This window comes from Lepisma saccharinum, chromosome 5 (assembly GCF_977018435.1).
Source record: "Lepisma saccharinum chromosome 5, izLepSacc3.1, whole genome shotgun sequence".
Classification (NCBI taxonomy): Eukaryota; Metazoa; Arthropoda; class Insecta; order Zygentoma; family Lepismatidae; genus Lepisma; species Lepisma saccharinum.
The window spans coordinates 38419297-38446954 of record NC_139233.1 but is presented as its reverse complement, the minus strand read 5'-3'; the positions used below and the strand labels follow the sequence as shown (position 1 = coordinate 38446954).

Genomic DNA, 27658 nt, shown 5'->3' with positions numbered 1-27658 from the left:
TTTCAACAAGGAAATGGATAAAATAATTATGTAATCCACAAGAAGTAAAATTATTTTTGCAGAAGTTGTATAACACACATCTGAATAAAACATTGTTATACACGTATCTTGTATTCAAGTGTAGGTAAAAACATGTCTGTTATTATATAAAACACATTAATGAGAAACTACATGGTATAGTATTATGGCGATACAAAAGTGAATGGAATAAATATGTTACTTCCAATTAGTTGCATGTGTAAGCATGCCTACATGTTTGAGTTGTATGTGAAATAACTTCTAAATAAATTAGCTTCACATAAGTGTGTTGCATATCATAGTTTGAAATATGTGGAGCCAGGATCATACCTGTGGGTAACATCAGCCCCCATTGAATATTGTGAAACGTAATTAATGATACACCCACCCTACTTGCTGGATCTAGTATCATGTGGTTTTCTCAAGTATGAAAACTTTTTTGACACATTTCAGAAGTAACAAGAGGATGAACAGAATTGAGACAAATTTAGTAAATAGATGATCACAAACTGTGATTGGTTTGTCAAGAGAACATATTTTCATAATCTGGTTGTATGCATTTTAAAGTTGTACATGATCTTTTCCTTATAACTAAATTACTTAATACAAGTTAACATATGTGAAAACAATGATTAAATTTTAAATAAATAAATAACATCACACTTTTTTATGTACAGTAAATGAATACTGCAGAAAGGTATTATTCTAAATTACATTAAATCAACAATTTATAATAATGAGGAATATGGAATATCTTCTTTCATAATCTTAAAATTGAAATGAAAATATACATATAAATGAATCCCTTTGACAAATATTCATTATTCTTCTCTCTTAAAATCTTCTACCTTTTCACCGATGAATGTTGTTATGTAGTTGCTCAGCCATGCCTCAAATTCCTTCATATATGCTTGTACCTGCAAAAGAAAATCATTTTGGAAATTCGGAAACAACAGTGATTGGACTTGATTCACTGGCCATATGTTATGTAACGAAAATCTGCTTAGCAGGGCCACAAAGAGCTGTTAGTTTAGGTTAGTTTTAGATAAAAATTTTATTTCATTTTATTTATTTTACTTCACTTTTCTGCCACTTTTGGCTAATTGTGAAGATAAATGAATGAACGAATTGTTGTTTCAAGTTCACTTTATGCACAGAAAGGCTAAACCTACAGTTTAAAGTGAGGTCCGAACCACTGTGCCATGTGCCTCCACCAGATATCGAACCCGAGACCCCTTGATTAAAAAGCAACAGCATTACCACTATGCCATCAGGGAGGTCCGATTGTGAAGGTGAGTATGAGTGATATGATGAAAGAACACTTGCAAAGAATACCCATGCCCAGGCTGGGATTCGAACCTGGGACCACTGGCACCCTAGAGTATTGTGCTAACCACTCCCTAGATAAATTTTTATTTGTCCTACCTAGGTAGATGAAACAAAGATTCAATAAGTTGGGTTGAAAACTAACTACAGGGTGTCTCAAAATAATGTAGACATGCAGTTGCAAGTGTGATGAAGTGAGGGTCACTCTGGTTCACGCACTGTTGATAATGTGACATACTTCACAGATGATTGTTGGTTGCCTCTTTGATGCAACATACTTTGAACATGGATCAGGCTATTCAGAATGAAAAAAATACTGTGTACTTTACATCACACCAAAACCCAATCTTAGCTGATATTATTATTCTTTTTTCTTTACCTCTGATTATATTCTGATTGTTCTTTACCTCTAATTATATTCTGATTGACCTTCCTGTACACAGGATAAAGACCTACACTGTTGATTTTTACTAGGGATGGGACAGATTAATCGACACTATCGATATCGGCCAAGATAGGCATATCGGCGTATCAGTTTATGGGTAAAATTACAGATTATTTTACCAATCCGATATATCTATAAATATCTTGTAATTTGTGCAAAATTCTGCCATTTTGTTATAATTCTTATGGATAATCCCCATATCCTACTTTTTAAAAAAGTAAATGTCTAAATATGCAACTTCTTTTGCACTGCAGTCGCCTGGAAACATTTATTAAGAAGGTCAATGAACCATTCAAGATTTTATATCAGATTGAATATTGGTTATCGGTAAATTTTGTAACGGTACTTTATCGGTATCAGCCAAAATTTCATATGTGTCCATCCCTAATTTTTACCATAAGTCTGTGTTTTTACTTGTTTGACAGCTTTTAAACTGAAGCAACACACAGCAGATGACAAGCAAGATGTGACATGGGCTTTGCTATGCAAATGCCTCTTTGTCAATTTCACCTATCTAACATTCATCCTCATGATCACAATTTGCCGTAAAATGTCTGGAAAGTGAAATAAAATAACAAATACCTAGTGTGAAACAAACACACCAGTACACAGAAGGACATATTATTATTATACCTGAATGGATAATGGTGGTCCACCATCTTGCAACGACAAAGCAGGAGGTGATGAAAGGAATGTATTGCTGAATAAACTGCTGACAGCCTGTTCACAAAGACACACAACAGCCAGGGCATCTTCATATGTCACTTCAGTTCTCATTGATAGGCGAGCATGAGCCTCTGATAGAGCAGTTCTGAAATTGCACAAACAATAATAGATTTGCACTAAATAAGCAGCAGATCATAACAGTTCACATTCATTGTTGCTTCTCACTTTTAAATTTATAAAAAAGTGTATACATACACTGTGGATGTGTATGCATATGCTTATTAGTTTGAAGTTGTAGCAATGAGAAAATTGATGCTGATATGGAATCAATAAAACGAACCCTACAATTATAATTGAAAGTCTCTTTTGATAGACAAGTCAGGTAATGGGTAAATATTAAGCGAGATTACACAATGCAAGGTGGTTTTTCAGGTTATGATGAGACTTCTAGAAATTTTAGCATTTTTTCCAATAATTTACAAACAATGAAAATTTTATGCTTGGTTTGTGATTGATGATTAATTTGTTACTCTTTGCAAGTGTATTTCTCCTTCAGATTACCTAAGAAATACAATTAAGGAAGAATAACTATAGCAGTATATTTAACTACAAATGTGCACTCTCTCAGAAAGAATCGGAAAGCTCAAACATATGTCATATATAAGTGCAGTTATTTTTCTTTGTAGTTTTTATGTGATCGTACCTAGAAATAATCTACATAATGAATGTATCCCATTATATCTCTGTTTTATGTCATCTTTTTACTTTTTCATATCATGATAATAATTACAATAATAGTAATAAATAATCATTAATAGCAATAAAATATTACAAACAATAGCATACCCATTATTATTAATAATATTTATTGTTGTATGTGAGACAACATAGCATGCAAGGAACCCTCTTGAAATATATTTCTAGATACCTGCCTGAAAGTAAACAATAACTATAGCTCTGTCTCCCTCTCTCTCTGTGCCTTACATTACGCCATCAGCTGTTGTACTTGTTGCCTAAAAAAATACATGCACTATCTCTTTCCTTTCCTGACACTTGTTTTTTTTCTTTTTTGGAAGGGGGTGTAATGCCCTCCCCCTCTGTTAATGAAATTTTGCTAATATTTAGGCCATTTTGTTAGCAATTAATTTCAGAGTTAAACGGAAGAATTGTTTAGCTTTCCAATGGATATTGGCATACCTTTACTAAAGGTAATGTTTTTCACTATGCAATATCATCTCAACTGCTACACCAAGCCATACCACGTTTGTAATTCATCGAGTTTGGTACACAGAAGTCATTCAATTCATCAATGAACTTTGAATGCACTGTGTCCTTCAGCATTAAAAAATGAATTGCTCCATTAATATTGCACTTGACAATATATTTTATCGCAACACATGTGTTCACACTCGCACAACTTGCAATACAATCAGTGAAATTGCAAGTGACTACCGGTAGGTCATGCAACATTTGCAGACTTTGGGACATCAATTTCCAAAGAACCATTGCAATTCTTTTAGAACAAACTGGCAGCTGTAAGTGAATATGAGAAAGTGCAGCTAAAAATACTCACAAGGTTTGGATTTGTCCTATAGGGAGACAGTCTTCACCTCCAGATACAGTTTGAGCCCTGCGGCTTGCAACAAAGTATTCTCTGATCAGTTTCTCTGCTTTCCTTCCCAACACAACATCTCTTGTGCGGATCACCATCAGGAACTGGAAAGCATAATTTGGTCTGAAATTTCTTACATCCATTGTCCATCTTGTCACGTTAGATAATATTTGGAAGCAGTAGGTGCTTATATACAAGGTGTTGCAGATATGAAGAGTAAACTCAACATGTGGCCAAAAAAAATTTGCCTTTCTGCTTTCCTGACCTCACAGAGGATGCTGGTAGAGTGTCTTGTTGTATGCACCCTTCTGAACCACAGAAAAGTAAGACCTGAATGACAGCAACAGTCGACTAAGCACGATAAAGTTGAGGGATATGAAGGGCGAACTCAACATAATGCACCACGTGATGTAACAACTCACCATACTGCTCAGCATTGTGGATGATGCAATATATGGTAGTTTTAGTTGGACTCGTGGTACGCAATACAGTAACCTGTAGTGCATAATGAGTTTGTTTAAATCATAAACAATGTACACATGCCAGGATATGCACACAAACACATACTGGTTTAGTTTGAAGTTGTTTTGTACTAACCTTCAGTTTCTTTTTGTGTTATATTGAGAATTTAAATCAATTCTCGAATGGTTTTCTTTTGCTGTGTAATTGTGTTCATTTATTACAAATGTATTAACTGGCTGTGTAATTGTGTTCATTTATTACAAATGTATTAACTGGTAGTGATTTCGCTACTGTTTATGTATGTTTTGCAGTCAATGTAGTAGCTTGTTTCATGAAATATGCAGGGAGGAAATATGTATCATGAAAATATTTATGTCAAAACTTTGGACATAAATCTAGGGCGTTTTTGTTAAGTTCACCCTGTGCCTCACAACTTGAAATGCTTTTCCTCAAAATGTATGTTTCTTGAGTTTGCCCTTCTTATCCGCAACACCTCATATTATTTGTATTTCTACATTGCACTTCTGGCTAAATTCAGTGGCAGTTTGCATTAAGTAATTTATGCACAAATAGACAAATCAGGATTCAAATTTATTATTCTTGCAGAAGGTGAAAACCATTTGTAACTGAAAACTGTAGTGTATTTTATGGGAATGGACTGGCGAAATGTTTGTCAGTACTGAATAAAATAAATTCACTTTATTTGCTATCTTTTTAAGTTTTTCAATTATCATTTTACTTGTTATCTTGTTTGAATACCAACTCTTCTGCAGCCTCCAAATGAAGCCACATTATGTGCTGAAAGCTAGAGAAACCGAAACTGACCATTGCTCATGTGAAAATGTTCATCCATATGTGGTTTGCAGTGGCGGCGATTGGGTTCCAAATCTTGTGGGCAAGGACAGTTTACTTTCTCTTTATACATAAGGTTTAACATAAAGCAGGGGCAAAAGTAGCAAAAAGTGGGGCTATATTAAATATGAATGCATCTACATTGAATGTCACTGACATAAAATTAACTGTTAACTCAGTGCTCAAAGGTACTCCACCAATTAGAAAATGTTCACTAAGCATGCCCCAAGTTGTCTCAATGTCACTATGTTAAACCATAAGAGCATCCCGTCAGCTTACATTTTCCAATTCGGGTGCTGCTGATATAACCAATACGAGGGTCACTATTTATATTTTGAGCCTAACAATGAAAAAACAGGAATTTGGCATTGAAAACTGCTTTATTGTTTTTCGAAGTATTCTCCTTTATGGTCAATACACTTTTGCATTCGTTCGAACCATTTGTCAAAGCAGTTTTTCCAATCTTCTTGAGACACCTCCATAATATGGTTTTTGAACGCATCAACGGCGTCTTCCGCTGACGAAAATCGTTGTCCACGCAATTTATTCTTGACATTCGGGAACAAGAAGAAGTCATTGGGTGCCAAATCAGGACTGTACGGTGGATGACCCATCAATTCGATTTTTTGACTGTTCATAAAGTCGGTTGTTAGACGAGATGTGTGACAGCTGGCATTGTCTTGATGAAGAATGATCCGACGGCGTTTGTTTGTTTTCCGTATTTGACCGAAGACCTCTGGCAAACAAATTGTTGTGTACCATTCAGAGTTGACCGTTCTACGTTCCTCTAAAGGCACAGTTGCCACATGACCAGTTTTCCCGAAAAAACAGGCGACCATTTGTTTCGATGTGCTTCGAGCGCGAACAACTTTTGTTGGATTGGGTTCATCTTGAAACACCCATACAGTTAACTGCTGTTTACGTTCCGGCTCATATGCATATATCCATGATTCGTCACCTGTTACAATCTTATATACGTCTTTTGAAGCACCACGATTGTATTTATTGAGCATTTGTTTGCACCAATTGACGCGAGCGTCTTTTTGAGTTTTTGTCAAATTGTGTGGGATCCAACGAGAACATACCTTTCTCACAGGTAAATGATCATGTAATATTTTATATATGCTGATGGAACTAATGCCTATGGTTGCCTCAATCTCACAGTATGTCACATGACGATCTTGCAGTATTAGGTTTTGCACAGCATCAATGTTTTCTTGAACAACAACTGATTTTGGACGACCTTCGCGAATCGGTGAGCGAATGGCGGCCACGATAAAATTCGTTATACCAGCGTTTCACAGTGGCAAAGGATGGGGCTTCATCGACAAATGTGGAAGTAAGTTGATCGATGCACTCTTGTCTTGATAATCCACGTCGAAAATCGTAAAAAATCATCGCATGAAAATGTTCACGAGTTAATTCCATTTTATTGTCGCGCAATCTCCAAGGCAACATAAACAACACAAATCAAGCTATTGACAAAACATTTGAAGTACGTTATGGTCAATAATGCCAGACGATTCCGTGCAAATGTCAAATTGCGCCTAACTTCAGTCAGTGTTGCCAAGGCTCAAAATATAAATAGTGACCCTCTTATTCTACTGATCTGATATAAATTTACAAATGTTCTTTTTAAGAACCTGATTAGTTAATTAACTTGCTTAATTAATGTATGTGATCAAGTGACTGTAATGGATTTTGCTTTGGAAATGGAGACTGCATATTCAAACATTTGCTTTACAAAACCGGGCCATGTGAATTTTATGTTTATGAAAACAACAAATTAGCATAATTTTGCAGTAAATTACAGGCTGTGAATAGATATATCATACCGGAATTAATTTTCTAGCTTGTAAAATACACTTGTTATTTTTAATTCTATAATTTTGAAAAAAAATAAATTAGTTACCTCCCTGAGTTCAGAATCAGAAAAAAGCTGAGACTGTTTTCGGTCTTTCTTTCCATGGATGGCTTCCTGTAAAATCAGTGTCTCCACAGCAGATATTTCGTTAGTATCAGCAAGATAGGGCATTCCAAAAACACTGAAAGAAAATAACGTATACATTTAACACTTTGCAGACTGGCATGAAAATACCATGCTTTTTTCCATGGGGGCTGGGTGTTTTTGTTGCTTTACAGAAAATCATGTAAAATATGTTGCTCTGAAATCTATAAGACATCCTCTTTCCACAGATATATTTACATAATATCACATTTATGAATGTTTTTCTGCAACAAGTTTTTGAAAGAAAACAATTAAATATTTAATAAAAGTTACCGAAAACATATTTTCAATACGTAACATAGAAATAATTAATGAAAATTAACCTAGAACTTCCTTTTTGGATTTGAAATCATCACTAACTGTGAAATCCTTGTAAAAATTTTCACAATGTGCATAAAAATTGTTTAATGCTATTCTCAAGCATTTTACATCACCCTATCCTCACATCTCCTAAATGTGCCTTTATGGCATGGTGCTATATGCACAAGGAACTTTATCTTATTCTCAAGAGTATAAGCAAAAGCACAACATAATTTGACATGAATACAAGTAAAATTCAGCCACATAGAAAATGCAACATCTAGTGGTTTGGAATTTGAAAGAGGTGGTTACAACACACGTGCACAAGAGATGCTGAGCGATTATAGCCTGCCGTTTTTCACAATACAAGTGTATAACAAAGGTTGGGCTGTGCCCATTATCTGTCTTATTGGATGCATGTCTTGAATGTGTTAATTATGATCAGTTAATTTTATTGCATTCATTCTGTTCACTCTATGCCCCCCTTTTTTTTTTAACAGGGAGAGTTATAAATAGCCTCTTCAAAAGTTAAACTAACTCCATGATGCAACAACCCTTGCCATCATTACCTGGCTTTTTAGACTGAAGTCTGCTGCTGCTTTTCAAGTAGTTCCCCAATTGCCTTCACGATGCTGATGTTTATCAACAGTTTTAGATTCCTGACAATGTGTATACTTGAACATTTCTCACAATTTTAAATCAAGCTCAGTAGGTATATATGCTAGAACATGGCACTATACTACATTCAATGGAGGAGAAAACACCCAAATTAGAAATATTTCTGCGCCGTTGCTTTACTATACCAATATATAATACTTTTGCTGCAAAATATATTTAGATTCATTTGTGAAATTATTGGGAGTTTTATTCATTTTATTCCTGCTTGTTAAAAGTCAATTTCTCCATCCCAGGTTATGCTCCAGAATTAATGAACACTACAGGATCTTGCATAACTTGCAGAATATTCAAACTCTGGAAATAAAGTCTAAATTTCATATTTAAAACTTTATTTTACACTGTGACCTTGTTTTTTCATAACAAAATATGGTATGGAAAATGTACCTTGCCGATTTTCTAAAAATAAAATGACCATTACAGGGCTTCATCTCATATTTTGTGCTTTGTTTTAAAAAATAAGAATAAGTTAATATAATTTTTTCTTACTTGATAACTGGTCTGAGCTGGGACAGCAACTTATCTTTGTCAAGTTTTTGACGATTTGAACAATTAGGATCCCAGTATGTCCACACTGCACATTTCAATGGGTATTGTAATGATACAGGAATGGGACCAGGCTTATCTTCTGCTATGCTCGACTCCAATGTGATTTGTCCACTCTCAATGGCTGAAACAAAATATACATACATATGTGGCAAAGTGCATGTGTAATACTGAATGTAGGCAAACGTACACAAACAAAACCTGAAACAATCCAATATTTAAACCAATTTGATACAAATCTGTAAGAAAGTTGTGATAAATCAGTAGGTAATGTGTATTAAATTTAAAATTGCCAATAATAGCACTGACCTAATAATTATACCTATAAATAATCAGTAATATGATGCAGCGGTGGCTTGAAGGGGAGAACCACTGTGCCATGGCACTACCCTCAGAAGAAACTCATACCTCGCCAAAGTATTGTGAAATTAATACATTTAAAATTTACATACGAGGAGATTTGAATCTTGCAATCGATCAAGCTGACGACCACCCCAACCCCAACCTTCACGTGGCATCGCTAACTGTTTCGTACCCTCGCAAGGTAACAGTCCGAACCATCCAAGAGCTGGCCTAACCAAGTTGGCACATGTGCAGAGCGTTGAAGAAGTCTCAGCAGAACAAGGTGGTGGGAGGGGAAGGGGGAAGCCATAAGACACCAGCAGAGCCCATTTTCACTTGGCACGACGAGGGACATGGCTGCCATCTTTAGAGATAAATTGCTAAATATGACTGATTTGCAAGACCTGTTGGGAAGTAATTCGTGAGAAAGGTACTATCTACTGTTCTGCCTACTTTTGAAAAAACGAACGTAGTATTTATCCAAAGTCAAATGAACATTTAGATATAAGATAGATGCATCCGAAGGGCAATCCAGACTTTTATATTTTTTATAAAGTAAAAAATCATATGGTGATGCGAGTTTCCTTTGACATTTCTTTTACAACAAATGTCTAGGATATTTTCGACGTCCAGTTGGAATACGTGTGCATTGGGGGAGGAGAAGGTGAGAGGATTTGTTTTTCCCTTTCTCCTGTAATTGTTGTGATTTTTGGGAAGTGTGCTGTAGTGTATGAAAGATAGGCTAGTGAGTGGAAATTAATCTGATTAGTGCGTTTTTACTTATTACACACACTGTTTTCCATGTTACCAAATGAGGATAAATTAAAAGTTAATCATCTTGGCCAGTGGTGTAACCACAAGGAGGATCGCATTGGCACTACCCATCATAGTAGCAGCCGGCCGCAACTGATATGATGTACCAATTCTATCATTAGTGACAACAGTGGAATTCGAACCTAGCTGTCCTACATGGCAGCAAGATGCCATACTGATTGGATCATCATGGTTGTAGTACAAATTAAAAGAGTGAATAATAATTTAATAATTATATTTTTTAGCCAAGAGATGAACCAGAGATCTCAGCTTATACTAGAAACTACCTTAAACAGTGACGTGCAGTGAGGAGTAGCTAGTCTAGCAGATGTCTTGTTAAAGCCACAGTTCATATGCAACACTTTCTTTTTCAAGTGCTTCTCGTCGCTCGGTGTGATCCGCGGACAAAACTGGCCTAGCTCGCTCTTCTTCCGCCTTAGCAGTTCCAGGTAGAAACGGGTTTCCGAAGGGAAAGGGAAGATTTCTGCCTCTACCTCCCTTGCCCCCTCACCCTGCAGCAATGGTTGAAAGCCCATGCTTTCAGGTCCCTCAGTCTATCTCCTATAGGACAGATAGGGGATTGGTTTCCATTTGATTCCTTTGTAAATGCTCTAAGGAACTCAAGGGAAAATTTTCTGCAGTACTTATGTTCTCTGTATTTACACAACCTCTTACATGTTGTACAATATGTATGTATAATATGGGATGTAGTTTTATTATTTATGAAATGGGAACGTGTTATGTGCAGACAATAATGTTATGCTTTCTTTATTTTTTGTTTTTCAAATATGGAATATATAATGATTAAATTACAAATATTTGCTCAGGCTCTCTCTCGCTCTCGTTTTAGTAGGTTTTTTTTTTAAAAAAATATACTAATCTCTTGGCCTCCAACAGATGTATTTATTTGAATAAGAGAACGCACATTCATACTGTTGTTGGTTTGGTTTATTTTACTTAGCTTTTCTGCCACATTTGGTTATCGCAAAAATGAAGATGATGTGATCATGTGATGAAATTAATGAAGGGACCTCGAACAATCCACGCCGGGATTCGAACCCATGATGAGCGTGCATTCTTGTTCCTGTGTTGTACTCTGCAGTGAATAATGAAATAATTTGAAATGAAAAATGTATCTCAGAACTCAAAAAACCAAATGAATGTTATTGAAGAAACTACAAAAAAGTGTGTTTTGTTACCTGTTTTGTTTCTGTGCATAAAGTGGACTTAAAACACCAAATCAACCAACCGTGGAGGAGTGGTTATCACAGCGTGCTAGGACACCAGGAGTTCCGGGTTCAAACTCTGACTTGGGCATGGGTGTTCTTTGTGTTTGTCCCTTCACTAATTTATCGTATCATCTTCGCAATTCTACTATTATCCTTGAATTCACTGGTTCCCATGATTCCACCCTTTCTTCCATTTGCTCATTAACTATTATTCCAACTCCCTCCTTAGCTCTTCTTCCTCTACCTACTCCAGCATATCTCAGCACATATCCTCTTTCAAGGCCCATTATACCACTGCCTTTCTTCCTTACTTCACTTAGTCCTAGTACTGGTAGTTTATACTTTTCCATTTCTCCTACAATCTCCACTTCTTTTCCATTAATTGTTTTAATATTCCAAGTTCCAATTCGGATATTCCATTTCCTTGCTTGTCGTCTTCTACTAAATCCATCCTTTCCGAGGCTACCTTTATTTCTCTAAATCCGCTAGTTTTAGTCTGGTGTGGGGGATTAGCCCAACGACCAGGCTGATTTTTTCAGGGTTTTCTCCCATATCCTTTGGTGCTCCCACACCCCTGCAAGGCAGCAGTTGGTTTTGGATATTTGACGGAGATATCCAATCCACTTCTTAGTGGCTTCCATTGCCGTTGGGATTTTCTCCATGATCCTCTTCCGCCTCTGGAACCGTTGGTCTTTGCCCTCCGGGCCGGCTCTCTATATTTTAACCCCTAGAGAGAGGGTGGCCCAGTATTAAGCCCCCAGGCACTGGGCTCCCTGTTGGTCCATGGGTCCTTATTCTATTCTATATTCGGACCACCCCACCATATCTGGTGGGATCCCTCATCCGCCACCCGAGGGATGCGCCTGGTAGAGGTCAGGGTCCCCTACTGAATATATTAAGGGAAGTATGGAGAACTAAGACTATACCAGAAGAGTGGAAAAGGAACATAATTGTGCCAGTACACAAGAAAGGGAGTAATAAGGAATGTGATAATTATAGAGCAATATGTCTATCATCAATGGTATATAAGATGTATACGAATATATTGGAAAGGAGGCTGAGAAAAATCATAGAGGGAAAACTTGAAGAGGAACAAGCTGGATTTAGACCTGGGAGACAGACTCAAGATCACATTTTTATATTAAGAACAATGATGAGGAAAATGCTGGACAAAAATAAAATAATATACTTAGCATTTCTAGACTTGAAAGCGGCATTTGACTCGGTACCTAGAAAATATCTATGGGAGGCATTAGAAAGTAAGGAAGTACCTAAGGAACTTATTAAAGCAATAAGAAGTGTATATAAGGATGTAAAAGGAATAGTAAGAATAGAAGGAAACAGTCTAAGGAATTTCAAATAGAAAAAGGAATTAAACAGGGAGATAGTCTCAGTCCTTTACTTTTCATTAATGTAATGGAAGAAATAACTAAAATTTGCAAAAGAAGAACCCCAAGAGTACAAATAGGATATTGGAATATGAGAGTAGTACAACTGCAAGTACTGCTATATGCTGATGATATAGTCTTAATTGCTAGCAGTGAAGAGAATTTACAGAGGAGCGTAATAGAATGGGGAGAAGAACTTGCGAGACAAGGGATGAAGATTAATGTTAAGAAAAGTAAAGTTATGCAGGTGGCAAAAGGAGAAAAAGATCATGAAATAGCAGTTAGATATGGAAACGAGAAATTGGAAGAAGTAGATGAATATGAATATTTAGGAACCATCATAACAAGTGATGGTAGGTTTGATGAAGAAATCCTAAATAAGAAAAGAAAAGCAAATACAGTATATTATCAGTTCAGTAAAACAATAATGGGAAAGAAGGAAGTGGCAGTAAAGACAAAAATGCAGCTATCCAAATCAGTATTGGTCCCTACATTAACATATGGAATGAAAAGTTTACCACTTCAAGATAAACATCTGAGTAAAATTCAGGCTAGTGAAATGAAATACCTGAGAAGAGCTGTTAATAAGACTAGGAGAGATAAAGTGAGGAATGAAAGAATAAAAAGAGAAGTGGAACAGGATTCGCTAGAGAAAACAATTGAAAAGAGACAGCTAAAATGGTGGGGACATGTATTTAGAATGAATGAAGACAAAAAGGTAAAGCAAATTCTATCAGTAAAGGTGCAAGGTAGGAGAGGTAAAGGAAGACCAAGGATAATGTTTGAAGACAGAATGGAAAAGATTGGAAGAGAAAGGAATAAGACAATAAATATGATGAAGAGAATGATGAGAAACAGACAGGAATGGAGGAGATGGATCGAGGCAACCAACCCTACGCTATGATGGCAGAAGGGGACTAGAGGAAGTAAAGTAATCTTCGCAATTAACCAAATGTGAGAAAAAAGCGACGCTAAATAACAAAAATCAAGTCAAATCATTGATTGATTGCTTGATATGGTTTATTTTACTTCGCTTTTCCGCCACTTTTGGCTAACTGCGAAGATGATACAATATAATTGATGAAGGGACACACACAAAGAATACCCATGGCCAAGCCGAGATTCGAACCCAGGATCTTTGGCTTAGTAGTCAAATCAAATCTTTTTTATTTGGCCGAGTCTGCTGCCACGCACGTGTCAACAGTAAGAATATGTGTCAAATTTGCTCCTGCCACGTAATTCGTCTGCTAAGAGGATGTTACAAATCTTAAGAACAGATGAAGACGATAAAAACGCAAGTTCATGATTAGTGGGAATGAATGTACAGGTAATTTAGAACTTTTTTCTTTAGAAAGCGTTTAGCGATATTATTTTAATGCTAACAGAACCTAACCTAACTACGAGATCATTTAGTTTTATTATTAGAAGAATGCTAAGGGACCTAATCTTCCATTTTTGTGAAAGTAATCGCTACAACTTCACAGTATGTGTTACAGATGTAATTGCATACATAGCATGATGAAATCACGATAAAACAAAGACTGAGTCTGCTGCCACGCGCATCTCTTTTGAGGTTCCAGCAGAAAAAGAACGTGGCAGCAGACACTACCTTTTTCTTTTCAAATGGGGGTGGGAGTTACTTGTACTTTTTTTAGTACTCATTCATCATTTTGCAATCTTTTCCTGTTATTGACGTTCTATTTTTAGGTATACTGAGCCTTAAAGGGGGAGGGGTATGAACCACACCAACCTCCCCCCTTGAGCATTCCACTGATTGCTACCCCAAGTGTCGACGTCACCGCACGTCACTGACCTTAAATATGTTTATAATAGAAACTATGTTATCCTATTTTTCTCGAAAATGCATTGTACTTCACTGTGTATGTTTTTGTAAACAGCACATAGATTATTTTTTAACAGGTGATGTTTCACAAACTTTTTTTTTGCATCATCAGACCCAATGGATTTGGAAGAATACACTTGTATATTACATAAAGGTAAAGGTAAAGTGTTCCCCTGTGCATAGCACCACGCCATGAAGGCGTATAGGGGGTGTGGGGGTAACGCCCCACACTTTCTTGATCCGGTCGTGAGTGGGGGTGATGTGATCAGCATCACGCCCCTGACCGCCTTTACCCCCCAGGGTTTCCCCCAGGTACCCATGTTATTCGACGCTGGGTAGGCGCCGGGGCCGCTTCCACCGTTAGAAAAGTTCCCGGATTTGAACCGGCCGGGGATCGAACCCGGGACCTTGAGCATGGTAGTCAGACGCGTTACCGACTGAGCCACCGCGGTATATTACATAGCTTGTTGAATCATTCCCAGGTTTGTTAATTGTTTATTTTTACTATAAGAATAAATAATAATTACAAAAAATAATTGATCATTTTGGATATGATTCAACAAACTCTGTAATACATTAGGCTCGGGAAATAATTATCCACACTTCTGCTGTAATTTTCTTGAGGCTGACCATACTGCTTTGTTCTCCTGCATGCTAACAGTGTGTGCATTTGTCATTGGTTTTGTGCATATTTGACCTTCATTATTCATTTTTCCTTTCTTGTTGTTGCAGGGTACACATGGCTGCACCATTCCCTGTTTGCTCCAAAGAAGAGCAGGAAGCAGTGATTTGTTCTTTGTGGTCTGAAGATGTACCAGGGGCTGAAATTCACCTAAGGCTTGCATCACAATATGAAGATGGAGACCTGCTTCACTATGGTGAGGCTTCCACGATGGCGCAGTGGTAGCGTCGTCGCCTTGTGACCAAGGGGGTCCTAGGTTCGATGCCCGGTGGAGGCACATAGTGGTTCGGATCCCACTTTAAACTGTAGGTCCAGTCCTGATTAGCCTATATTTCCATAAAGTGGACTTAAAAACACCTAATCAATCAATCAATCAATACACCATGGTGAAGTGTGTTCGAATGGTGAGAAGTTCAAAAACATGTCGGATGAGTGTTAAGTACTAAGGAGAAGCAGGATGTCTATTCACATTCACTACCGATGACAGTATCAAGCAAGTTCATGCCATGATTCTGACAAACCGAAGGGAGACTATCTATTAAGTGCCAAATCATCTGCATGTTGTGATTCAAACCTTCAGTGGATTCGGCCCCTGGTACACCTTCAGACCACTAAAACAGATCAAGAGAGTGGCACGACCATGTTTACCCTGCAATAGGGTTGCCAGACGTCCAGTATATACGGGATTGTCCCCTTTCTTAAGGAAATGTCCCGGTATCCCGGAAAATGTTCTCGGGGTGCCCATTTGTCCTGTATTTAGCTAAAGAAATAACAAATTCAAATTTCAAAATCATTTTATACATCATATGTTCTATGATGACTGTTCAGTGGACCAAAGAACTAAATCGGCTGGACTTAACGACAGTGGAAAGTATATTGCAAGTTCTAGTGAATGAGAATAAGTCATGTTCTGAATTTTATAGTAACGCATTGGAAAAAATGTCCTTTTAAAGGATGCCAAGAGTTCACTCAAATGTTGATATATTTTGCCAAAATGTTAAAAATTAGGGATTAACAATGCTTTTAAACAGCAATTGATTTTGTAATGTTTAAAAATATTATAAAAAATAAATTTAACTATATCCGTAGGATTTTTTCCAGGGAGGTGCAAGGAAGGTATTTTTTTCCAGGGGGGGCAATCAAGTCACATTTTCCCTCAAAAGTGTGTTGTTCTCTAAAAAAATGTTCAAATTTGAATTTATGGTGTTCATGCAATAATTGACACATATTATTTTGGCTAAAATGAAAGTGTATGTGTGAAATACCTAATTTTTTGTTGACTTTCATTTTCCAGGGGGGCCACGCCCCCCCCTTGCCCCCTCCCGAATGCCCATGTATCCATGTCTATATAATCTGTACGTCCCGTTTTTTTATTTTAGAAACCTTACCCTGCAACAACAAGAAAAGACATGTGTGCACAGAAAGCATTATGACCAACCAAAAGAAAATTACAGCATAAGTGCATATAATTATTGACAGGTCCTCGTACAATGCAATCAACTTTATTGTGTCTGATGATGCAAACAAGAAGATTGTGAAACATCACCTGTTAATAAATGAAAGTCCTGTTTATAAATATATACATACGTATATTGTGAATTACAATTTATATTTACATTTAATTTAGAAATGCAAGTGCAGAAAGTAAAACATCAAAAATAAATAAAGCTAAACTAAACAACTAAATTTACCTGTAAGTAGTATGCTGTGGACATCCTTCTTGTATTTTGCCCAGTCACCCATGTAACAGATACCACCCGAAGCTAACAGAAGAGAACCTGCTTCATGCCACGTGACTCCATCTTCTCGCTTGATATTTCCTGGTACAGAGCTTGAGGAACCATGCGTTACGTGCCTCCTGGCTAACGAGGAGCAGCGACTCATCAATTGATGAGCAAACTGGAACTCTGGTCCCACTGCCAGTATGGGTATTGGATGGCAGCCCTGAAAAAGTTGAATTTGCATGTAACTGGAGATTACTGTTAACAGCGATATTTATAGTTACTTTTTGTGCTCCAACAATGATGAGTAAAGTTTTGTTGGCGGACTGAGTTACAGTTACTTGGCTAAAAAGTAAGTTGAACAGTTAAAAAGTAACTTGGTTACAATAACTCATTTTGAAATTTAACTCACTCATGATTACTCTCACAGTTGCTTTGTTTTTGGAAGACATTGCTTGTATAATATGTTATATAGAATAACTGCAAGTGGGCTGTTCTTTCTTGACTGATAACCATCTGGAATTTACATTAGTTTTTGTTAATTATGATAAGCATCATGTGTTTAAATGTCAAAATACATATACAGGTAAGTGAATTTAAAGTATAACTGAATAATAATAATTTAAAATAAACTGAAACCCTGTCATTTCCAAAAAAAAAAGCAACCAGTCATAGTTACCATACAAGTAACTCGTTACTTCGAAACACTGCTAAAGTCTTACTTGAGAAGCCAGGCTCAGGAGCAATCCTAATTTCAAATGAAGAAATGCATGTGCAGGTACAGTATCAGAACATAGCTGAGAGGCCAGTGCAACCACAAAACCCCAAGGCGAGGTTTGAAGTCGGCTGAAAAGTGAATGTAGGCTTGCAGGTGGAATATACCCAAAGGTCCTTGCTTCCACCACCGGTCCTGGCTGCCAGGTATTTATGGAGAAACAGTCCAGTTCAAAATGTTGGCTTCCATTTCTTATTTGTTGCACTGCTGCAGTTGCTAGTGAATAAATTTCGCCTAATTGCAAGTCTCCACTAAGTTCATCTGTGAGAAATACAACAGAATTATTTTAAATCTATTCAACATTTATAAAAAAAGAGCCATTCTTCAAATGAAACTAAACAAAACAAAACTAAACCAATGTCAACATTAATAGAAAAAAATGTCAGGTGTTCTAGAAGCACAGAAAAAGCACAGAAGAGTACAGTATATGGAGTCCCTGAATAATAGTATTTTTTCCTAATGTAAGAGCGTAGTGGTAACATCATCATCTTGTAATCAAGGGGTCCCAGGTTCAATATCTGGTGGAGGCAAATAGTGTTTCAGATACTAAACTATACGTCCAGTCCCAATTAACCTATCTGTGCATAAAAGTGGACTTAAACACGAACTCAAACTCTTCCTAATATAATATTTTAAAAAGAATACCGAATGTAGGTTACATGAAGTACACTTTCACGATAGATATGGACATCTGGTGGGCATTCTATGTATACTATTTTTATGGTGAATATCATGAAGCCTAAAACTTCACTGCAAATACAACACATAGTCAAATAACTTGATTCAATCACAAAGTTCCCACTGATTGATTGATTTGCTTTATTTAACTTTGCTTTTTATGCCACTTTTGGCTAATTTGCAAAGATGGGGATGGGTGATGACGCGATGAAATTGATGAAAGGACACTCACGAACATCTATACCCAGGCTGGGATTCGAACCCGGGACCCCTGACATCGTAGCGTGATGTGCTAACCACTCTGCCACAGTGGCCAAAAGTTCCCACTGACCTGGAAGTCAAAGGAAAAAAAGGAAATCAACTTATTAAATATTTTCGTGTAAAAAATGTTCTTTTTTCATCATGTAGTTTCAACAATGAAGATTAAACGTGATTTATTTAACCAACATGCAAATTTAAAGACATTCACTTATTTATTTGTATATTAGATCATTACAGAATGAAATGGAAATTAATTTAAAAGTGCCTATAGAAACTAGTGAATTTTATTTTGCAAAATGAGTGGGAATGTTGAAATAAATCTAAATCAACTTCATTAAAGTGCTGCAGAAATTAATAGAGATAATAAAAAAATCCTTATTCTATGAATTGGCAACTTTTTATGAATCTCCCTAAAAAAAAATCCCATAATTTTTGTTAAAATGTAGTATTATTGGGTAAATATTGCATGTCAGCAAGTGACTGATGTAACACTGTACAGTTATATCAGTTCCAGTGCTGTAACATGATGGGTGCTGTATATGAAGACAATGATAGAACAAACAAACATTTTGAACACCAATGTAATCAGTGTACTAAATTCATACCTCGGAAATGTACAAGCATTCCCTGATTACGCTTGAAGTGTGGAGTTAGCGATTCCAAGGATTTGAGATCAATTATGATGCCGGTAAGTTTATCTCCAAGGTCTCGAGCCCCAGGGGCTTCATGTACTTCCTGTGCACAGTCCTTACATTGACGTGAATGATAAGCATAGCCCACTACTCTTCTACCATTCGATCCTGGACAGTCGTTGGTCTTGCATTTGTAAAGTGCACTTCGCCTGAAAGGCACCAAATGCATGAAGTTCAACTGAACATTTTGACTTTTCTTTTAAAGTTATGGAATATTACTTTGGTAGATCACAGACACATTGAACATGACATGTAAATTACCTCCAACAAAGATTCAAGCACATTTTGAATACTATTTGTCTTCATTACTAATTTTCTTGGTAGGTATATTTTGAGATATCCTGTATGCAGTGGTGTAGTTGTAAAATAATCAAGGCACTTTCTAAACTGAAACACAGTGACATAAAATGACAGTAATAAATACGTTAAGCTTCACAATGTGGTGAATACATTCTCTTGAACCATCGACCAGGTCAATTCTGGAAGAGTTTCCGAGCTTTCGGGAAATAATGTGTCACGGAAAAGGAAAATCTCAATCCTGACGACAGGTCTTGAACTGGATCTGGCCTGGCTAGCGATAGTCAGCCGGCAGCACGAATGCAGCAGACATGGCTTTTTATTGGTCTGTCATCTGCACCAGGAACATCCATCTCCAGATACATATAAACTGGGCTGATGCTCAGCATGGCACTTCCACCCAGAAGATGAGAGTGACATTAGCTCTCGAAAGCTTGGAAACTGTTCCAGAATTAGATGGTCAATAGCCCAAAATGTCATTTGTCACCAGGAAAGCTTCAAGACTTACTTCATGCACAATATGGCATCATAGTTAATAACAAAAATGCATAAAATTATTGTTATCAGTGCTTTCTTTTCTAGGAAGAAAGGCTCTGATACTGTTGAAGTTGGTATGTTATTGTGTTCATCATAAGAATACATAACATTTTGTAGCATGTTCAATGAATGATTGATTGGGCATCCCTGTGCTGCAGGCACTCATTTATTAAACTTAACCCATTATGCAACAGCCCATTGAAGGCCCGGGCCTAGATACCGACTGCTGGCCTCAGGGGAAAGAAAAGAAAGAAGGAAAGAAATCTTTATCTCTCTCTCTCTCCCTCCAGAGAGAGAAAGAGAGGGACACCACACACTCTCTCTCTCTCTCTCTTTCTTTCCTTCTTTCTCTCTCTCTCTCTCCTTCTTCTTCTTTCGTGAAAGAGAGGGAGAGAGAACAGAGAGAAAGAAGGAGAGAAGGAAAGGCAGGAAGAAGAAAGATCCTTCTCTTTTCCTTCTTTCTTCTCCTTGTGGAAAGAAAAGAAAGAAAGAAAGAATCTCTCTCTCTAGCGAAAGAAGGAAAGAAAGAAAGAAAGAAGGAAAGAAGAAGAGGAAGAAGGAAAGAAAGCATTCACCCTCCATCCTCTTTTTTCTGTTGCCTCTCCCTCCTTTACTTTTTTCTGTCCTTACTTTCTCCCTTCCTTTTTAAAGAGAGAAAGAAAGATGGAAAGAGAAAAAAAAAGAAAGAACTCCCACCTGATCCTACTCACTCACCCGAGGTGGATGATCATCCAACCAGTTAACGGGGTCACATGTGGCCAGCACTACGAACCCCCAGTCGTCGTCATAACTTTTTCATGACCAGGTAACGCAACACATTCGTAGCTCCCCAATTTCCTCACAATGGTGAGTGGCCACCGATCCCATACACAAGCCGAAATCTCAGGAGAAAAGTTGTTATGCTTCCCCTGGAGACTCGAACCTGTGCATGTGCTGTAACCAGAGCCCAAAGCATGATGCCTTAGTCCGCATGTCCACGGTACGAAACACACATTTATTTTGTTAAAATAAAATGTTATTAGTTTTATTGTTACATATAAAAAAAGGTGCCGGTATGGCATTCCATTGTGTATCGCCAGTAAAAAGCACTGATTATTTTTATCATACCAAAGTGCTTACACACAGTTAACACAACAATGACTAATAGATGCCTCAGTTGATTATTAATCTCCAGGAAGATGAAATTTGAGAAAAATGAAGCTGTGTGCTAGCATAGTTTCATCTCAGGTGTCTCCCAACAAAGTAATTATTATCTTGATGTTTTACAACAAAGAACAAAGGAGTCATTGTGCTATGTTAGGTTGTGTTAAGACAGACATGTAACAAATTAATCAAGAGGTCCCAGGTTCGATACCTGGTGGAGCTACATTGCACAGTGGTTCAGATCCCACTTTAAACTGTAGGTCCATTCCCTATTAACTAATCTGTGCATAAAATAGATTTAAAGAACAAAATTCAGGCATTCATACCCAACAAGTTAATGTTAAATAAAGCAAATTTAAAAACTGAAAATATTTACTGTTATTTTGTGATGCAGGGCACACCCTGGTTACATAAACAAGTACTGGGGTGGCATCCTTTTACAACTATAGCACTGCCAGTGTGTAGTTATATGTTTTACAATATTGTGATGAGATAATATATGAAAAAAATATCTTACGAATTGTAATCGGTACATTATGATAAAATATATCATAGTAAGTGTTTTATGCTATACTCTAATGTTACTAAATTCAAGCATATGTCCACAATTTAATAATTTGAAATACTGATCTGTGCTTCTCATGTATATTCTACTATTTTCAATAGCATGAACTGCGAGTCTACTTCCTTCTATATTTTTAGTAGAAAAAAAAACAGTTCATAAATATAAGGCCCCTAAGACCTTTATTTTTGTTAAGCAGTAAAATTAAACTAGTTGAACATTTCCTAGAGTGAAGGTTAATAACTAGAAGTCAAAATTCTGGCCTTTGTATCACCTTCCTCCCTCAAAACAAACAAACAAAAAAACACACACACACACACACACAAATATTATGTGAATCTCACATGTACTTTGAAGGCTTTGTCTTTGCAATCAGAATTCCTGTCAAGTGAAGAAGTCCACTCCAGTTTCTCAACGGTGAACAAGGCTCGTCATCATTCCAGAGAGTAAGACCCGGAATGGGAGGTATCGACTTTATTCTGAGAGGTACCTGCACTTGATCTTGTCTCACACCTGGTACCAAGATGTGCTCTACGATGAGATGATATGCTGCTTCCTCAAAAACTTGCTGAGCTCCTCTTGGATCGGACAAAACCAAAGAAGCAAGTGGCTCTGAAAGGGAAATAAATAAATAAAATTAAAACTTGGCCAGATGGTTCCCAATCAAATCAAATTAATAATTCCCTTGAAAGCATATGAATTATCCTCATGAGAAAAAAAATATGCAAAAATCCACCCTCTAGTAATGTTACAAATTAGCATAGAGTTTGATTCCTGTATTTATATATTCAAAATTTTTAAATTCATAAAATCTGATGTTGATAATCATTTTCATGCACAAAGTTTTGTAATCAAATTACACAGAGAGTTGTTGGAGTAAAGAATATCCACTATTTTTTTGGATTACATACCTGAAATATCAGCTAACTGAACAAAATCATGTAAAAGTATTAGCCGAAGAGGAATAAGTTGAACTTTACTGTTATAGTACTTCTTTATCTTCAGATTATATTTCTGGCAAGCATCCTTTAATGCTGACAGGCAGTCTATTTGATCAAAGTATTTTAATACATCATTTTTAAGGCCAGATTTTGGATTTGTCATGGCTTCATCTATAAACCAAGATACCTGGTAAAATAGAGTGATGATTGATAGTTTGTGTAAATAATTTGTTTTCTATTGCAGTTAACTACAAAAATACAAAGATATAGAATACAGTCACAGTAGATAGTAATTAGAACAGCCTAGCTACATGAGCTCTTCTATGCCATCTCAGCCTCCTTGAGCCTTTCTTGATATTTACTGCTACGTAAACCATTTTGCATTATCAGAATGTCTCAAGCCATCGTTGTACTACTCCAGGATCTTTATTCGAAGCTCATCTATTTCTGAAATCGTATTTTATTTGTGAGCATAGGTGTAACTTGGCAGGGGGCACCTGCCCCCTTCCCAACATTTTCAGTTTTTTTAAAAATTTATGAGTAGCAATAAAATTCCACCACCCAAGAAATAGAAGCAACAACATATCAACTGTAAACATAGAAAACATTACATTTGAAAATTCCACAAAATTTCTGTGCATATGGATACAAGAAAACCTCAATTGGGATACCTATATTAACTATCTAGCAGGAAAATTAAGTAAAATCATATATGGCATAAGAATCATGAAAGATATAACAGAAAAGAGCACAATAAAAACCCTATATTTTAGTCTGTTCCAAGCACAACTCACATATGGCATTATATTCTGGGGAAATGCAGCAAAAAGCACAAAAATATTTAATCTTCAGAAAAAAGTATTAAGAATTATGATGGGAAAGAAATGGAATTAATTTATTATGGCATGTAAAAATGGATCTGACATTCTCCAAATGCAACAAGGAAGTGCATCATTACAAGACAAGGAATAACTCCAATCTTGCAGTTCCAATGCATAACACAACACTATTTGAAAAAGGTCCAAAATCCACAGGCAAGTTACCAGATCAGATAAAAACTATTGAACCAATAGCCAAATTCAAAAAGAAATTAAGAAATCATCTGTTGTACCATTGTTTTTACTCTGAACATCTAATCCATCAACTCACTTATGGGTTGATGTAGGGTGACCAGACGTCCTCTTTTATCCGGACATGTCCTCCTTTTTAAGTTTCTGTCCGGCGTCCGGGCGGATTTTTTAGAAATCGCTAAATGTCCTCCTTTTTTGGAAAGAGTATAGCATCAACCATAGCAAATGTGCTACATAGAGAATGCTTCCACACATAACGATCATCATATGACTTGGGGCGCGTTAAGTATTCGAGCAATGCTCACCTAGCATCTGGGAACTGAACACGATCACTTTCCCGACTGAGTCATTAGTAGGGGGCGGATTTATAGGCACTAAAAACCTCTGAAATAGGCAGTCAAATAGGCACCAAAAGGATGAGAATGGGCACTTAAAAAGGTACTATAAACTAAGAAAAGGCACTGAAAAGGCACCCTAAAATTTTTAAAAAAAAGACATTAAAATAGCCACTGAATGTGAACTTATTTCAATTTTCTTCTTACAATGCACAGTTATTCTGTATTAGGACTTCAGTTTATACATAAAAGTGCGCTAACGGTTAACAAACTATTAATACTCTTTTGATGGAAATTCACATTTGCGGGGAATCGTCAGTTAAAGTAATTCTCATAAATAGACCTTGCGCTAACGACTGCGCGAATTTGAACAAATGATGAAAAACAATTTGCACCATTGTAACAAAAGCTAAATAATAATTAAAACAATGTTCCAATTGAGATCCTCAAATCTGGCGAAAACCAGATTTCAGTCAGTACAACATCAACAAAGCCTTACATCTTTCAATGTAGAGAAAGCCAAAGGCACGTAAAGAAAGCTGAAGTTTGCAAAAATTGCAGAATGAACATTTTTTGACACCATTAAGCAAAATAGGCACTAACCCTCAAAATAGGCATTTAGAGGCATTATCAAAATGTGTTTTCGGACTAGAAACACCATGAAACTATCCTTAAACGCTAGGCCCTATGGTTTACTACAAAGGCATAAAAAAGGCAAAATTTTGCACCCTAGTCATTAGTATTATTCTAACTCTTTGCTATGCCCTCTGAGACTGCTAGAACGCATGTAGTCTGGCATTTCCTTTACGATTGATTGATTTGGTTTCTTTTACTTCGCTTTTCTGCCACTTTCGGCTAATTGCGAAGATGGGTATGAGCGATGATATGATGATTTTGATGAAGGGACACTCAGAAAGAACACCCATGCCCAGGCCGGGATTCGAATCCGAGATCGCTGGCGTTGTGGCGCGGTGTGTTAACCACTCCACCACGGAGGTCGGCCAGTTCCTTTTCGAGTTATACATTCGCGATACACAAATGCGTAGTGAGAATTTTGATTGTTAAGTAATATTTACTTTCATGAAATAACGAAGCGGAAGTGTAAATTCAACAATTATCTTCCAAGAAAATATCCAGCTTTTCAAGGATGGAAGAAACGAATATGAGGTTAAGTGTAAGGTGGCTGTCACTTTTCCCTGCTGTTCAAAGAGTGCTGGAATGTTCGTGGCATTAAAATCATATTTCCATACCCAATCTAAAAAAAAGTAAAGTGCTCCCCTGTGCATAGCACCATGCCATGAAGGCCTATAGGGGTGTGGGGGTAACGCCCCACACTTTCTTGATCCGGTCTTGAGTGGGGGTGATGTGATGAGCATCACGCCCCTGACCACCTTTACCCCAATGTAAGCTACTAAAATTTTAATTTGGTTTTTGGAAATAACTTAAAGCGAATCTTACTTGTTACATTTGTATTCACGTGTGGGGATATTTCATTCTAATATCCAAGAATTAGATTGTAGTTATTCTTTGTCGTTTGTTAAACAACAGATTAGGATATTGCTTTCTTTGCTTAAAGGTAAGGGGAAGTTATTGAAAGACCTGAAAAGTATCTGTGGGCAAAATGTTGGTAAGATTTTTTTTTATATTGATTAAATTATGAATAATGCCATTTTTTGCGGTGTCCTCTTTTTCATGACTTTGTCCTCCTTTTTCGCCATGCTCTGTCCTCTTTTTTGAATGTATGTGTCTGGTCACCCTAGGTTGATGGATTGGAGGTTCATGGATTCATCCACAAGAGTTTTGGACCAATCTCACATATTGTACCTGTTATATTACATGAGTGCAGTTTTAGTATGATTTTATTTGTCCTCCCTTTATATTATCTCTCAATATTTAATGTTTTAATACATTTAATAACTATACAGAATAGTATACTTATATTGTAACTTTAACATGTCTTACTGGTGTTACTTTTATGTATAGCCAGTATAACTAATATGAGTACACACCTCCAAGCATAAAACTGTAATAGGCTAAGGTATAATTTCATTATATATTACATTATTATATTTCATTGTATTATATTGTAATGTTTGACTGACATGTCCAATATCACAGCATAAAAATGCAAATGTGATTCATGGATGAAATAAAACTAATCTAAAATGCGGCTGTACATGGTGGTAAATGTGTATCGGACAAAACAGTGAGGAAATGGTGTCGATGGTTTCGTGCTGGATGCAACATATTGAAGGACGATTCGCGGCCAGGACAATTGACAAAGTGCATTCCTGATGTGAAAGTGAATGCTAGTGACACTCTCATTCAAGAAGACAGACGAATTTCCCTGGCAGCTATTAGTGACCAAGTGCACGTGTCATACCGACAGCAATAAAGCATAAGTGACCCGGCAAGCTCAGCACAGGCATCATTTTACTGCACGATAATGCTCGTCCTCATTCAAACACATAACCTGTTGAATTCCTTCGGTTGGGAAGTGCTCAACCACCCTGCTCACAGTCCTGACTTGAGTCCATGTGATTTCCACATTTTCGGCCCAATGAAGAAACACCTCCGAAGATGCTGCTATGCTTCGGACGCAGACCTGCAGGTTGCAGTGACAGAATGGTTTGCCTCACAACCCAGGATTTCTTCTACCAAGGCATTCATCAGTTGGTACCCAAGTGGGATAAGTACCTTATCTCATATGACGAATATGTGTAGTCAATGTCAGTAATAAACTCTGTACATGGAAATGGACCTTTTCATTTGATGGCACCTTATACTTGGGACATTTTTCAGAGGTTGACCTGCTTTCAGTTTCCAAGTCCTATCTTAAAACAAGCTTAACCATCAAGATGTGGATTTCACCCTAATAAAATCGAAGGCCAAAGTGAAGAGGGATATAAAAAAGTCAACTCTTTGCTTAGTATGCCAATGCAAGTAATACTCTTGGATCCCACTGTACCTAAAGTGTGTGTGTGTGTGTGTGCGTGCATGCTGGGAATAAAAAGTTATTAGTTATGCTAGTTTTTTTTTCCAGATTGTTCTCCAATCTCTAGTACTACCAAGATTTATACAGTAAGGTGCTACCACATAGGGGATAATTTTGCTCAACATTTCCGTTGGAAATTCACCAAAAAAAAAAAAATAGTGACATATAATCAGTCATGGATGGAGGACTGAGAATGCACCAAGATGTGTAATGGGCAAATAAAAACGTCACAATGAATCGCAAATGACATAAATAAATTCAACAGTGATCTGGCCTGAAATTTTGTAAGCAGAAATATGATCCTAAACAAGATATAACTTTCTTACAGTAGTCAGTGCTAGATTTATGTATTTAACCACTTTTGGATGCTTGTGAAAAGTTGATAAACACCAACAATTTTTGGCAGGACATTCACACCGACACCAGTGATATATCCACACCTGA

The 27658-nt window shown here is 36.8% G+C and overlaps 1 protein-coding gene across 2 annotated transcripts; it reads right to left on the bottom strand.

The window, feature by feature from the left end:
* On the bottom strand, nucleotides 1–27258 carry LOC145987768 (minichromosome maintenance domain-containing protein 2-like). 2 transcript variants are annotated; one of them, XM_083122446.1, is made up of 10 exons: nucleotides 27188–27258; nucleotides 22218–22485; nucleotides 19248–19483; nucleotides 17651–17964; nucleotides 16899–17151; nucleotides 8854–9034; nucleotides 7294–7426; nucleotides 4029–4171; nucleotides 2423–2600; nucleotides 1–935 (listed from the first exon to the last, which is right to left on the bottom strand). In XM_083122446.1, the coding sequence occupies exons 1-10, from the start codon at nucleotides 27216–27218 to the stop codon at nucleotides 840–842; spliced, it is 1833 nt and encodes a 610-aa protein (XP_082978572.1). In that variant the 5' UTR covers nucleotides 27219–27258; the 3' UTR covers nucleotides 1–839. The 2 variants fall into 2 exon arrangements, with proteins under 2 accessions (XP_082978572.1, XP_082978571.1); XM_083122445.1 differs by lacking the exon at nucleotides 27188–27258 and adding an exon at nucleotides 22785–22995.
* Nucleotides 27259–27658: the final 400 nt, after the last annotated feature.